Source organism: Arvicanthis niloticus, chromosome 6 (genome assembly GCF_011762505.2).
Source record: "Arvicanthis niloticus isolate mArvNil1 chromosome 6, mArvNil1.pat.X, whole genome shotgun sequence".
Taxonomy (NCBI): domain Eukaryota; kingdom Metazoa; phylum Chordata; class Mammalia; order Rodentia; family Muridae; genus Arvicanthis; species Arvicanthis niloticus.
In genome coordinates this window covers 106326936-106342361 of record NC_047663.1, presented here as the reverse complement: position 1 = coordinate 106342361, position 15426 = coordinate 106326936, and the positions used below count along the sequence as shown (strand labels likewise).

Below are 15426 nucleotides of genomic sequence, written 5' to 3'. Positions count from 1 at the left end.
TGAGTGGAAAGGACAACTGGACACCAACTCGGTCCCTGCTGTAGCCCTGAACTGAGAAATGCAGCAAGGGTTTGACAGGGCCTGGAGTTCCTTCCCAGTCTCTTCTACCACAGCAACTCCATGGCCACTACTCTGCGCACAGGGGACATAGACTGAAGTGGCCAGTGCTGACTATAGTCTAGCCCCAGAAAACAAAAGGCAGATAGATGGAGGATGGTGACCTCAGGAACTCTGGGAGGACAGTGGGCTGAACAGGGGTCCTACTGACAGACACAGGGAAGCCTTAAGAAGCCTGAAGCTCAGCCAGGAGCCCAGAGGCCCCTGGGCAGGTGCTCACACTGGGCAGATGGTCACACCATACCTAAGAGCAAACTGAAGCCCAAAGGGCTGAGTGTTGTTGAGAGCCATCCTTGCTTGGCTCATTCTCAAGAAACAAGTTTCTCTCTCCTGGAAGGTTCAGAGGAGGAGGCCTACAGTGCAGACCCATAATAATGGAGCAGTGCTGTGTCCAGGCCCAGGCCTAGGAGTACAGAGCCAGGACCCACATGGGAAGGATGCTGCATGTGAGCAGGCAGGCCAGGAGCTCCCTGACCACTGATGACCACATAGCCAGCCTTGCCAACCGTTCGGGATCTTGAAGGCCATCTGGCAGAGAAAAGTGGGCAGCAAGTACAGGAGGTAGAGGTAGCAATTTGGATGAGACCTGTTGGCCAGGGCCATGAGAGAGAGAAACACCAAATATCCAAGCTGACAGAGAAGGGTGGGATCGGTGCCAGTATTAGCAGGACGCAAACGGTACTTCCATCCGTGTGGACACACAGGCCATAGCAAACTGAAGTGACTCTCTGGGGCAAATCTGGGGACACCAGGGACAGCCACTGTTCCTATGTTAGGGAATCTGGCATCTTAGAGCCTGGACCAGGAACACAAACCCAACTTGCTGTCCTCCATAGAAAGGCAGGAAGAACAAAGGAAGGGCTTGGAAGCTGGGTGGGAGAAGGGAGACAGCAGCGGCTGGAATAAGGATCTGAAGCAGAGAGGTCCCCACTCAGGGGTCTTCTTCCTAGATACCCCAGGGCTCCCAAGAGTGATTCCAAGGTGCTGGGAATCACTGTAGTTCCTTCTTCATGTCTCTTCCACTGTTCGGTACCAGCTAATGCCAGGTGATGAGACTTGGGGTCAATTATTACTTTTAGAAGCATCTGTGTTGCTCTAGATTTTGATTTTATATAAAATATTATTTAATTAATAAGCAATAACCAACCTTTAAAAAATTTTTCCATTTCATATATGTGTGTATGTTGGCTGCATATATGTCTGTATAGCAAGCACATGTACCTACTACCTGTGGAAGCCAAACAAGGAGAGTGGATCCCTGGGACTGGAGCTGCATGAGAGCGAGCGCTGGCAACAGAGCCCAGGTCCTCTTTGAGAGCAGCCAGTGCTCCTAACTGCTAAGCCATCTCTCTAAGCACCCAATTATCAATCTTGAAAGAAACAAACAAAGAAACAAGAAAGAAACAAAGAAAGAAACAAAGAGGAAAGAAAAGGTGTAGCCTATGCAGTGCATGCCTTTAGGCCCAGCACTTGGGAGACAAAGGAAGGCAGATCTCTGAGTTTGAAGCCAGCCTGACCTACAGAGCAAGTTCTGGACAGCCAGGCTAGGCAGAGAACCCTTGTCTTGAAGAAAGAGAGGGGAGGGGGGAAGAAGAGAGAGAAAGAGAGAAAGAGTGAGTGAGTGAGTGAGTGAGTGTGAGTGAGGCATTCTGGAGAGATGGCTCAGCAGACAAGAGCACTTACTAGTCTTATAGAAGGCTGGAATTCAGCCCCCAGCACCCGTATCAGGCCTCTGTCATAGATTTCTGTAACTCAAATCCAGTGGAGCCAACACCCTCTTCTGGCCTCTCCAGGCACCTACACACATGTGCTCCTACCCACATACAGACACGTGTGACTAAAAAAGAAAACACAGGGGAGATGGCTCTGCCTTTAAAGTTCTTCCCACGCAACCATGAAGACCGGAGTTCAATCCCCACTCCTCCCACCCCCATTGGAAACAGATCCTCAACTTTAGCCCTGACTGAGTCAACATCACCCTGCCATCACCTCCCCGGTACTAGGATGACTAAGGTGCCACTCCAGCCAGATCCCCAACACACTTTTCATCCAAGCATAGTCACCTGGCAACCCCTCCCTGTATCCAACCCTGCTATCCACAGTGTGAGGCCAAGCTATACAGCTGAATCCTGACACAGACAATCAGGCTATGCTACCAACAGGATTGCAGAGACACTCTGTGGTGAGTCACACAACCCACTGCATTCCCTGGGACGTATTTGCTGCCCTCTCTGTCTCCAACTCCTCTCCTGGCTTGGTTGGTAAAGTCAGTATCAGGTACTCCACTCACCTGAATCCTTCTGTTCTGCTTCTGAAAGATAGAAAAATCATATTCACTTCTCATGGCAAAGTCCTTGCCCCTCCCAGTTCTGAAACAAGCCACAGGGTTCTCTTTCACACACCTTACAATCCTCTTCCGCTCTGGCTCATAACTTTACAGAATGCTCAGCCCACCTGCTCCCCTTTGGGAGCCTTCTGGATGTCCCATGTCCTGGCTTCTCCCTGTCCAGCCAGTACCTTCAGACCTCCTGTGAGCAACCAGCCTAACTCTATGAACTCTTCCATAGGACCTCGTGCCCTGACACCAAAAATGGGCTCAACTGAACTTCTGGAATTCCAGTCTCTACTCTGTTGTGGCTCACAGAGAGAGAACCCTTAACCGTAGTCACTGTAGTCTTAAAACAAGAAAGTCCCATCTAATGTAGACGGAATACTAACAGTAAGAACAGTCACTGCGCTCTCTGAATAAGAAAATGAGGGGTAGCGAAAGCCAGGCCTGGTTCAATGTCACAAAAACCAAGATACAACCCCACTTCACCCCGCCTACCAGAAGCTCTCGGTTATAGGTCCCGCCCCCATAGGCCGGGCAACCAGAGCCTGACCTTCTCCGCTACGTTCTGCGCAGGCCTGAGTCTTAGGCCCCGCCCCGCCCCGCCCCGCCCCGCCCCCAAGTCCTCCTTGGCGGAACCTGACCAACCATGGTGAATCTTGGCCTGTCCCATGTGGATGACGCCGTGGCCGCTAAGCACCCGGTGAGACGTCTGGTCTGGGGTGCTGGCCCTAGAAGCTGCTCTGAGGCAGAGTAGAGGCAGGGGAAGCCCCGTTAGGGAATGGCTGAGTGGGGGAGCCCTCCTGCCTTAGGAATAGGGCACGCTAAATGGGTTTAGGGGAGGGTGGAATATATCCAGTCCCCAGTCTCCCTTGCCAAGGCCAGGTCATTCTAGAAGGAGAAGCAGGAGGGAAGGAGGAAAGAGAACTGAGCCATTAACACCTTCCCCGCCCCCAAATTCCAGGGACTCGAGGAATATGCTGCCTGCCAGTCGAATGCCTTCATGAAGGGCGTTTTCACTTTTGTCACAGGTAAGCTAGTTCCAGGGGTTTTGGGGAACAAAAGAACATCTTAAAGGGTAAAGATGTAACCTCTTGTCCCACCCTGTCTATCCAGCAGGCGGCGCCAAATCCTCTTGCCTGCAGGTGCAGCAGGTACCCTGACTAGCACTTTGTTTGACTCTTGGCAGGCACTGGTGCGACTTTTGGCCTGCAGATGTTCATTAGGAGGAAGTTTCCATACCCTATGCAGTGGAGCTTCCTGGTGTCTGCCGGTGAGTGCCCCACGGTGGGTGCCTAGGCCCTGAAGTGCATCCGTTGCCAGTGACTCTACAGTGTTGGTGTGTTTCCAATAAATACCAGACTGTGATCCAGCCAGTTTTGGCTGGAGCCTACCCACCCTATCTGCCCAGAAGTAGCTTGTGCCAGGTCCCCCTCTGAAAACTGCAGAGGCTGAGGTCCCCTCCCCACCCCACCCCCTCCTGCTTCCTGTACTCCAGTTGTAGGTTCCGTGGCCAGCTACAGAGTAACAAGAATAGAGTGTGAGAAATGCAGCAATCTCTGGCTCTTCCTGGAGACTGGGCAGCTCCCCAAAGACATGAGCACAGGTGAGAGGGGCCCAGAGGGACAGCAAGCAATTTCAGGAAAGCAAGCCCACAAAATTCAAATGATGGACTTTCGCCTTCAGCCAGTCCTACTGCCCCCTGGAGAGGCTGGGGTCCGAAGCAAGCATAACAAAGACTGAACAGTGCATTCCCAGGAGGAAGATCCAGGAAATTAGGATAACCCTGAGACAGAGGGAAGGACTTGTAAGGTGTGGGGCAGGACACAGCAGCCACATAGACAACCCAGAAAAAAAAGCATCCAGAACTGTGACCCTGAATCTAATACCAAGATCGTGGACCCCAGGCCTGCCTGTCCTTGTTATCAGGCTCAGATATTCTGTTTTGTTCTGGGAAACGGTCTATAGCCCAGGCCGGCTATGAGCTGCTTCTACTGCTTCTTCCTCCTAGGCTTGGGATCCTGTAACCACATCTGACAGGATCTTTTGTCATGATACAACAGGATCAGGGACTCAGAAAGCACAGACATGAGTCCACCCTCTGCTTCTTACAGATCCTCACAACTAGAAGAGCTCTGGCCTCTGCAGTGTGCAGGTGCGAAGCAGGGAAGATCCCGGAGCACAGACTATGACATCCTCTAACTCCAGGCTGGTGCTCCCTACCTCCCCAAACACATGCACATGCATCCTCGAGGGTCATCTCTCTCCTGCACAGGCATGGGGGTGGGGGGGGATGCCTGAAAACCTGTGAAGACCACTGACGCTTCAAATCCAGGACTTGCCCAGGCGGCCAGCTCAGAGAAGGACTTAGGAGAGCGGATCTCCTCCAGAGCAGCAGGAAGCCAGAGTATCAGTATGAATCGGAGAGGCTTATACCCTGCTGGACACAACTGATGGGGCAGCAGCCTGCATGTGGTGAAAGAGACTTGTGCTCTTTCTCTAGTGTCTTGGGGCCCCTTCTCTGATCTCTGTGCCCTAAATCCAAGGAGAATATTGGAGAGTTGTAACTAATAAATAGTTTGTCCTTTTTCTTATGTGAGCTCTAAAGCAATTAAACACCAGCTGGTGAGGTTGTTCTGTGGGTAAAGCACTTGGTGCTAAGCCTGGTAACTGAGTTTGATCCCCAGGAACCATGTGGTGGTTGGAGGAACAGCTCCCCCAAGTTGTCCTCCAATTGCCACATGCATACTGTGGCATATGAGTTCCCATTACACATGTACAGACACACAGGAAATTTTAGAAAAAATACAGGTCTAATAGTAAAAACGAAAGGCCAGGCATAGTAGTGCACACCTTTAATCCCAGCACTTGGGAGGCAGAGGCAGAAGGATCTGAGTTCAAGGCCAGGCTGGTCTACACAGTGAGTTCTAGGATAGTCAGGACTACAGACAGGAGCCTTATTTTGAAAAACCAAATAAATAAATAAGAAAGTAGAGGGTAAGGAGATGTAATCATGCACCTTTGTGGCCATACAGCTAACATTTATTTTAGCCCATGATTCCGGAAGATCAGGGTCCAACAGTCAGTTGGCGGTGGCTGTCGTTCTGGCAGACTCCAGAAACAGCATGGCCAGAAACAAAGCACACGTGTTTCTCCCTATAAAGCCATCAAGGGTTGATCATGGTGGCCCTACCCTGGTAACTTAAATTCCAACTGTCTCTCAAAGGCCCTATCTAGAACACAATGGGGGTTAAACCCTGGCCAGCATGAACTTTGGAGAACCAGCCATCTTCAAACCCTGGCAGTGTTTTAAGAGCAGCACTGGGGTCAGGGACCCAGGCCTCCTTTAATATGCTCCCTGTTGTCATGGCTCCCACATCCCAATCTAACTCATCCTGCCAGGTGGCACCACCAGCTCTATTCCATTTAACAGGAAGGAGAAGGAGAGGAGGACAGTCAATCTGCCATGTCTACATACACACTACTGGCCGGCACTAAGCCACATGGTACCTCTATTGGAAGGAAACTCAGGAAGGTGGCCCTGCTCTGCACAGCCATGTGACCCACTGTATCTGAGGGAAAAGGAAGAGCCAGTGTCAGGGGATACACCTGACTCTGTCTCAGCTGGATACCAAGGTAGGTCACCAACACTAGGGAGGTCAGGTGAGCAGCTGTACCCATAGCCAGTCCTTCCATTCCTCCTGAAGATGGGACATAGACCAGAAGGGAAGCAAGGGGTGAACATGGAGGTTAGACTGGACAGAAAAGTGGCTAAAAGGTAGAGGATCCATGTGAGAGGTCGTAAGAAGACAGGCACTAATGTGTCCAGTGTTATACACATGCTCTGATTACATAACCTCCAAAATTCACACACTGAAATCCTAACCTCCGGGGACCTCAGAAGGCAATAATTATTGGAGATGGGCCCTTTGATGGAGTGATAGAGGCTACTGCTGCAGTGGGGATTCGTCCCGTCTTTCTGATATCCTTGTAAGACAGGCAGAGAGGTACAACCACATAAGTCAAGGGAGCTGAAAGCATCTACATCCAAGGAGGCACAGTGGCAGAGCCAGCCATGCAATGCCCTGACCCAGCCCTCTACTCCCAGACTGAAGAACAAGCGCCTAAAGAGGACTGGAGACAGGGACTGGAGACTAGGTGTCTACACTAAGTGTCTCGCACATCCCATGATGTTCACTACTGATTGCTCCTGGCACACTGCTCTAAGGGACGGGGTACAGTGTAGGTGTGTGGACTAGCCCCTGCCAGTAATTTGTGACCCAAGATCCAGGGTGCTAACGGATGCAGGAGTCAGGCAGGATGGCACCACACAGGCCAGCACAGATCTGGGAGAGTTGGGAGAGATGGAACGGTGGTGGGCAGAAGCCGGGATGAAGTGCCAAGTCACCCAGTGCCTGGGCTTTGAACTGCAAGGATGGATTGGAGAGAGGGGTCTTACCAGGCACTAATTTGAGGTTACATGTGGGAGGCTCATTCAACCTGCTTTGTGGCCCTAGGGGCCAGGAGCAAGAATGTGGGGAGGTACCGGGCAAGGGTGGCAGTAAGCCATCACAAATTCACCACCGCCACTGAGCGGGCTCTAGTGTCCAACAGAGGTCTTTAAGCGGCTACCTCGACTCATTTCCCTTAGAGCAAGAACCCAGAGATGATCCTAAGAATAGAATTCCGGAAGGATGGAATTTCAAGGTTCCCTGGGCATTGAGAACCTTAGTCCCCATCATAATGAGCTGAAATTCCAAAGACAATCTCAACCTGAGCAGGCAACTGCACAGGAAGGGTGAGCGGCACACAGAACCCCTGGAGGGAGGGCCTTTAGGCCACCATGAAGGTACACAATGAAGCAGCTGTGGAGGCACAGATACAGGAGCTAAGGACCATCACTCGGCTCCAGGGTGAGCCTCACACTGGGATTGCCACTCTGCTCTGCTACTAGGCAACTTGCCATCCTACTACCCACCCAGGCTCCCACAGTGGGTAAAAGTCACAGAAAGGCCTGCCATCTGAGGGGTCCATGAGAGGAGCTTCAAGAAGACCTGTGCATTTCCCACAATATTGGCCCAAAGTTGGAGGGATCAAGGAGAGATCTGCTGTTTCTCTACGAGAGCTCTGGAAGAGATAACGGTGCCCCATTGCTGGTCTTGGCCTCACCCTCTTTACTGGCCAGCAGCCATGCCTAGCGAGGCCTGCAGATTACCGCTTCACAACAGAAGCTTGTGAAGTCCAGAGCAGGGCGAGAGGAGAAAAAATGATCACAAAGGCGATGCAATATTCCGCTGACCTCTCTAGACGCTTTGCGGAGATTCTCAGCCCGTCCTTTTACCCTACTGTCTGGTAATCTTGTTCCCTCCATTACCTACAGAACAATGTCGGGCGCTCCAGATCCAGGGTGTGAAGGAGAAGACAGCACAGAACAAAGCTACACTGGGCCTCCTGCGCAGCAACCTCCGTCGAGGGGCCCACGAATGGGCTTTGGCTAAGAAGGTGCAAAAGCCCCACCCCCTTCGCAGCCTGGGGTTAGGTTGTGGCCGCTCATGTACACACCCTACCCATCTCTCTGGACCAGAAGGCCTGCAGGGGTGGGTTCCTCTGTAACTGGTGCCCAGGGCAGGTTCCCTAACACCCACACAGAGACTCTTTGGGATCTCTGACCTCCTTTCCGGACCCCACCATACCAGAGCAGGGATGACCCTGGAGGGGTCCTGCGCGCTCTGCTCAGGGGTCCCAGGACCAACGGTCTCCTTGCTGGGCTAGCGGCGAGTAAGAGGCGCTGGGGGATATGCCTGAGCAATCAGTGCCAAGGGCCAGGCTTCAAGCTCAGCCGCCGCCGCTCCACAGCATGATCAATGGACCATCTCCAAGGCCTGCGGGAAGGATACGTCCATGAGGCTGGCACACTGCCGCAGTACTATGGAGGTAACGAGGCAGGCGAGGACCGAGAAGATCCCTCGCCCCTCTCGGCCCCAGTCCCCGAGGCCCGCCCCCAGTAAAGGCTACGGAGCCGGCAGAAGGCAAAGCTCGTCCCCATCTCTTGCTTCCCCGTGGGGCAGCCGCGGGTCCCCAGCCTGCTTCTTTCCTGGGGTCCCCGCAGCGCTCCCTCTCGCACCCACGCGCGGGCGCCCTCCCGGACCCAGGTGGCTCGGGAGAAACTGCGCAAGTACGTCTTCGACCGCGTGAATACACACAACATACTGATCCACCTGGTTCGGCGACGCGGGCAGAAACTGGAGAGCTTGCAGCTGGAGCTGGCCAGCTTGCGGAACCAGCCGGATGCAACAAGGAACGAACTGCGGCAGCTTCAGGTGCTCGGGGGCGGGGCGGGGCGGGGCGGGGCGGGGCGGGGCGGGGGGCGGGGCTCCGATCGAGCGCCCGAGCTTTGGAGAGGAGACTCAGCCAGCTAGGCTTCCAAGGGGTGGTGGGTCTACGTCGTCGGAGGATGTGGAGATTGTTAGGGGGACCAAAACTACTTCAGACAGGGACTCTGTTATAAGGGCGGGGCCGCTGATTAGTGTAGAAGAAGATTAGTGTAGTGAGAAGATCGTCGTCTCCTTTGCTGAGTGAGGGTCTGCATAAGAGGAAAAGCTCGGTAGCCTGTTAGATTGGCCTCCAATGGAGGGGTGGGGCAACACAAGGGTGAGACCTGCGGGTGCGCCGGACCCTTTGGTTAGTCTGTGCCCTTATTAGGCCGTGTTCAAACAGAAAAACTTACTAACAAGGAGCGGGAAATCGATGACTTGAGGTAATGTTTTATCACGCAGCTGTAAACATGAAGTTGGGAATCAGAGCCATTTTCTACATAGTGGCTGGGAAGTGGATAAGATGTACAATAATTACTTCATCTGCAGGGCCTGAAGGCAGGGGCAGGATTAGGGGAGCCCAGCATGCTTGTGTGGAAGCCTAGCCCCGCCCCCACCCACCACCCCTCTTACCCTCCTGGTCAGGGTTCAGTCTTTTCACACATGAGAACTTGTGAGGAGGTGGGTCTTGTCACCAAGCTTTTTCAATGATTCCATAACCCTACCACCACCAGATTATCCGCCAACTGGAGAACAACATTGAAAAGACCATGATCAAGATCACCACCAGCCAGAACATCCACACGCTGTACAAAGAGCTGCTGGATTACTTGAAGAAGGTAACGCTCCTTAGCCAGAGAGCTGCTCCAAGCAGCCAGTGAAGCTGCCCTATGTATGTGGAAACGGTCCTTTGAGAACTTCATTTTTGTTGTTCCACACAAGCATATTATGGGCAATATATATATATATATGATCTTAGCACTCAAGAGGCTAAGATGGGAAGATTCCAGGCCAGCCTGGGCTACACAGTGAGACTCTATTTCAAAAACAGATGTGAATGATCACACACCACAAAAACACAGAATTCTTTCTTTCACATATTATATGGCTTAATTTGGGTTTCTGAGGATCTGAGATAGGCCACACCCACCTCCCAGGAAATCCTCTAACATGTTTCAGGACAGACTCCTCCTTCCTCCCAAAATATGCTGAGTACACAATATCCTGCCCATCTGGCTCTCTCCTACTTTCTGTGACTCCAGGAGGAAGCAGACTCTGACCCATGAAAGTCCCAGGGAGCCATGATCATTACTCGCTGAGCGCACTTCCAATACAGCACTCATAGAGCAGAGCATCTGTAGTGGAGAAAGTGCTTCAGGGCAGCAGGGTACCTACAGCAGGTGGACAGGTCTGAAAAGGTGGCCAGGCAAAAATTCCTAACACCCTCACCCTAAGAAAGGGAGGTATGTGAGTGGCTTGGCTTGAGAGGAATGGTCGGTATGTGAGCAGTTACAGCAGCTTTTTCCTGCTGAGGTCATACCCCAAGCCAGCATCTCAGTATCATGCTCTGGTCTGTCCCTCTGTCCTGACCCTAGCGCTGGAGGCTCAACTGGAGGCCCACCCACCTTTCTTTCCTATGTCCACCCCTCCCCACACTCCTTCACTGGGGTATCCTTTGTAGAACTTTCTTTCCAGAACAAACACATTTGAAACAAATCCCCATGTCCAACCACGCTTTTCTTTTAAATTGGCAAAGATTCAGCATGTATAGGTTTTAGAAGTAAAGTATTATCAATACTTGGGCTGCCCTGACCACTGGTGCACTCAGCGTGTGCTAAGTGTGCTACCTTGCTGCTCCATCCATCCTAACAGCAACCTTCGACAAAGTCAGCATCACCATGAAAAGGCTAGGCATGGTCCCCAGACCACAGGGCTGGATGGTTAGAGCTTCACTTGGAGCCCTGTATCATTCCATGCCCATCTTTCAAGCGCCTCTTTTCTACTTCAGACCAAGAATGTCCCCCAAGCAAACCCTCCTGGAGTTCAGAGTTGACCTTTGATTGGATGGGACACTGAGTCATCACACACTCTTGTCCTGGGCAGTGAGAGTCCGTAGGTCACCAATGCCTGTCAGTGCTACCACATGTCTTTCTCTTGCTCTATGCCTTGCCCAGATGCTGGGCCACAGATGCAACTCTTATCCTGTCCCAGGACTCACACAGTCTGGGCATGAAGGGTGGAAGAGAACCAAAGGGCTCAGGAAAGCCAGCAGTATAGGATGATGACAGGAAAGGAATCATGGCTTCATGACCATGTTGCCTTGGCCTATTCTCATAGGTGCTGGCAGGGTACCCCACAGAGCTAGACAAGCTCCAGAACCTGGTGGCCAACTACTGCTCGGAGCTGTCAGATATGACAGTCATGTCCCAAGATGCCATGATGATTACTGATGAGGTCAAGGTGAGTCCCAGGATTGGGGGATCTAGCAACAACTGGCTCGCCTGATTCCATCTTGTTCAGGACCTATTTGGACATCCCGTGCCTATACTACCTATCATCCCTGGAGAAATCCATTGTCAGCCTTGGGACATTTGAGCACAGAGGCCCTGATAGATGCAGCTAGGGCAGTGGGCATCTATTGACCTTGTCAGTACCAACATTCCTGTCTCTAGGACTAGAGGGCCAAGGTCTCTAGGGAGACAGGACTAGGGGCCAGCAAGCCCTGTCCTCCTGAAGTAGGTAATTCATCTAGTAATCCACCACATCATATCTAGATCACTGGCAGAGACAAATGGTTTCAGAGGTCTCTAGGGTGGCTTTCCAAAAAAATATGTTTGAATGGGCCCCGAGGGACCAGCAAGGCCAGGGGTGATCACAGCTCAGAAAGAGAATGGACAAAAGAGCCCAAGCTCTGACCATGTGCTAACGCACAGAAATCTACAGCTCTCCTGTCAGTGGAGGCTATCGGGTTCTCAGGCTTACAGCCTCAGAGCGAATAAGGGGACACTTCGATCAAATTGTGTTTTATGCTAGGTGTGATGGTACATGCCTTTAATTCCAGTACTCAAGAGGTAGACCTCTGAGTTCAAGGCCAGCCTGGTCTACAGAGTGAGTTCAAGGACAGCCAGGAGCTACACAGAGAACCCCCATCTTTTAAAAGCCAAAAATAAAACAGTAAACAAAAATAGATTGTGTTTTATAATGGCACACAGTAACTACAGGTGTCAGAGCAGAAATATTGGCTGTGTGGCCACGCTGGTATAAGAGTTGGGGCGGCCAGAAGCAGAAAGGCAGGGAAATCTTTAAGGGGTAACCACAGTGAGCTTTAATGACAGGAATCTGTATGAGAGAGAGCAAACCAAGCAAGGCAGAATGCAGGAAATAACAGGTTTGGGAATAAAGGGAGTGAGTCACTTTTAGATATGTTAAATCTAACTTAATGGGTTCTAAGCAGAACCTGTCAGGAGATAACTGAAGGCAAGGACACAGAGGAAAACAGAGCAGCTGGGTTAGAAAGAAGAGTCATAGCACGTGCCAGCCAGGAGTCTCGGCACCACAGAGGCAAGGGAGCACTCACGAGGATGGTGGGAGCCAGTGACAAGAATGGGCAGCTTTCTCCCACAGTCCAGTAATATGAAGACTGAAAACTGGCCACTAGCTTTAGGACCCTGGGAGGATCCTTGGTGAGACACCATCCCCACGGAATCTCTTGTGTCTCCAGAGGAACATGAGGCAAGGGGAGGCGACCTTCATCGAGGAGCGAAGAGCCCGGGAGAACCGGCTGAACCAGCAGAAGAAGCTCATTGACAAGATCCACACCAAGGAGACAAGCGAGAAGTACCGCCGTGTACATCTTGAGCCATGCCCCATGGCTCCCTCACCCATGGGGAAGAGCTGGGAGGATCCTTTCCTTCTCTTCCTCATCCGGTTCTTTCTCCTCTCAGGGCCGGAGGGACTTGGACTTCCCTTCCAACCTGATGAGTGTGGAAAACATAAAGGGTGAGTCTCAGCTCCTTACCTGTTCAGCCAAGGTCTCCAGCCAATGTCTGAGACCTCCCAGACAGGTCACCATGAGGCCATGTATCCCTATGGTCACTAGGGTGAGGAAGACAGCCCCTGCCTCTCCCTGCCTGTCCCTGAAGAAGCTGACAGTCTTTGGCACAAGGTAGCTACAAAGATGCTATCTCTAACAACTACAGCTCAGTCACCTGATGACATCTCAGAAAAAGTCCCAAAGTACTCTGAAGGGTCAGGCTGAGGAGAGCAGGTACAGGTACAGGTCACATGAAGGCACCCAACACCCTCAGTGACTTCTCTGAAGCCTGAGTGTCTACAGAGCCACCAGGTAGCCATTCCTGCACACTGACTAGACCCTCCTTCTCTGCTCTGCCCAGTGAAGAAAAGAGAAACTTCCGTAGCAGATATACAATACCAGACAAAAGTGACCACTTTGGTAGAGAGGGTCAAATCTGCTGTGCAGTGCTCCCACCTCTGGGTAAGTCTCCCTGGCACTTGGAGGGTAGCTAAGCTAGGCCAGGGCCTGGGATACTCTGCAAAATGTTCACAAAGATTAGACCTCCCCATGGAGGTCCCCAAACATGATGCTCTCAAGCCTGGAAAAAGTCTGGGGTTTCTGAAATATATAGCTCAGAAAGGAAGATACCCCCCAACACATGGCTGGCTTGTCCCCACGATGTTCCATGTACAGGACAGAGCCTACCAGAATTTGACAGTCCAAATGCTAAGAACCCAGCCTCTCGCCTCTGCTCTAGCCCCTCCCCAACTTGACAGCCACAGCGAACAGCTGCTTCTGATGGCCTCCTTTTGTCATAGACCCACCTGAGTTACCATTGTCAGGCCTTGAGCGCCATCCACAGCATCCTGACCGAACGTGATACATGGTCTCTTCATGGTAGGTGGGGTTATTTACCCTCTGCCTATCATGAAAGCTATGTAACCAGGATATGTACAGGCTACCGTTCTGCCCAGCTCCTCACAAACCTTAGCACCCAAAAGTACTCAGTGTCATAACTGAGCCCCAAGTACCAAGAGTCTGCACTGTCTACTGCAAGGGGCCCCAGAGAAACCAGGGCTAGGAAGCCCTACTGCCTTCCAAGCTCACACCTGTTCTCTCTGCCCTGGACTGGTTAGGACATAGCTGGCCGCTTCCTGGCTCAGAAGAATACAGAGGAGAATCTGGAGCTACAGATGGAGGATTGTGAGGAGCGGCGGACACAGTTAGAGGCCCTGATGAAGAAGCTAGAACTTGAGGAGGCTGTGCTCAAGTTCCACCAGACACCCAGCTCTGTCAGGTATGTTCCAGGGCTACTGGATGGCCCCACAGGTACAAGTTAATAGCTGTACATATCACTGTTCGTCTGCAGAAGAGCTGAGGACCCACCCACTTGAAGCTGAACTTCTGAGCCCCTGAAGTTGACACCTGTTTCAGGACCCCTGTGGGCTCACCCTCACTGCTGTGCCTGCCTCCTCCACAGCTTTAGTTCTATCCAGAAGAAGATGAAGAACATGTTAGAGGAGGAAGAAGCAAGGCTCCAGCGGGTCCAAAACAGCATGAACAAGAGCCAGCAGCTGCTGCTGGTCATCCAGACAGGTATTGACAACCTCTACATCCGGCTCATCGGCATCACCCTGCCAACCTTCCAGGTATCAGCCCCAGGGAGGAAATGTTGTGCATGGGGTCTCTGTGTGGGACCACAGTTAAAACAAGCTGCTTCTCTGACCTACAGAAAGAAATAGCAGTCTCCGACACCCTTGATGTGTATGGCAAGCTGGATTATTGTGAGGGAAAGCTCATATACCTGTCTGAGAGAATGCAAACGCTGTCCAGAAATGAGGAGGTAACCCCGGGCCGCAGAGGGGTCCCCACAAAGCCCATGTGCTCTCCAAGCTGATAATGGGTGCTGCCCTGCAGGTTGACACAAAGGTGAGGGACGCCTTGGAGTCATCAACTCTAATGGAGAGACATAATACCAGAATCACCTTTGAGGACCCAGAGGAGGACATGATAGGTGAGGCTCTAGATGCTGGTCACAGGAAGATGGAGATGGGGGCAGGGGCCATAGCTGCAACTAGATAGGGTCTGAACTCAAGACAAGAGGTGGCATACACACTGACTGGAACATACAAACTGGGTGCTGAAGGGAAAGGTTTTAACTGGTAGAGGTTACTTTTTCTGAGACAAAGGGGCATACCATGGCATGGGCCAGAAGGCATGCCAGACCAAACCTTTAGAGGAATTTCTGCCACAGAGGCAAGATAGGGTGAAAGCATAAGGACAGCCAGTGTGGATAATCCTGGCAAATTCTAGCTGTTTGGCACCCGGCCTTGGGTGACTTAGGGCAGGGGTTTTCAGTCGTTGACAGATCTCTGAAATGAGCTCCAGACACAGTAGATGGCCCATGGCAGCAAACGCAAACGGGTAGAGGTCTCTGGAAAAGGGGGGTTAGCCACTCCTTTTCTTGCCTGTTCAGAAACCTTCCAGTTTGCGGATGTGGATCATAGCTACGTCCCTTCGCGGGCGGAGATAAAGAAACAATCCCAGCGGCTGATCGAGGGGAAGCTCAAGGGAGCCAAAAAGAAGAAAAAGTAAACCTGTCCAGGCTGTAGTACAGAAATAAACATTTTTCCAGAACTACACTAGAGGAA

General features: G+C 51.9%; 2 protein-coding genes across 6 annotated transcripts; both read left to right on the top strand.

Moving 5' to 3' along the window:
* Positions 1-3048: 3048 nt before the first annotated feature.
* Tmem141 (transmembrane protein 141) lies at positions 3049-5967 on the top strand. 5 transcript variants are annotated; one of them, XM_076937575.1, is made up of 6 exons: positions 3049-3149; positions 3411-3477; positions 3636-3719; positions 3945-4052; positions 4561-4601; positions 5880-5967. In XM_076937575.1, exons 1-5 carry the CDS (start codon positions 3096-3098, stop codon positions 4572-4574), a joined length of 327 nt encoding a protein of 108 aa, XP_076793690.1. In that variant the 5' UTR covers positions 3049-3095; the 3' UTR covers positions 4575-4601; positions 5880-5967. The 5 variants fall into 5 exon arrangements, with proteins under 5 accessions (XP_076793690.1, XP_076793689.1, XP_034362232.1 ...); XM_076937574.1 differs by lacking the exon at positions 5880-5967 and adding an exon at positions 4782-5040; XM_034506341.2 differs by lacking the exon at positions 5880-5967 and having other exon boundaries at positions 4561-5040.
* A 1248-nt stretch (positions 5968-7215) lies between these two features.
* On the top strand, positions 7216-15393 carry Ccdc183 (coiled-coil domain containing 183). The gene is made up of 14 exons (XM_034506609.2): positions 7216-7359; positions 7827-7948; positions 8303-8380; positions 8599-8766; positions 9495-9599; positions 11098-11220; positions 12482-12607; positions 12705-12759; positions 13155-13255; positions 13912-14072; positions 14256-14424; positions 14508-14618; positions 14693-14789; positions 15252-15393. The coding sequence occupies exons 1-14, from the start codon at positions 7290-7292 to the stop codon at positions 15368-15370; spliced, it is 1605 nt and encodes a 534-aa protein (XP_034362500.1). The 5' UTR covers positions 7216-7289; the 3' UTR covers positions 15371-15393.
* Positions 15394-15426: the final 33 nt, after the last annotated feature.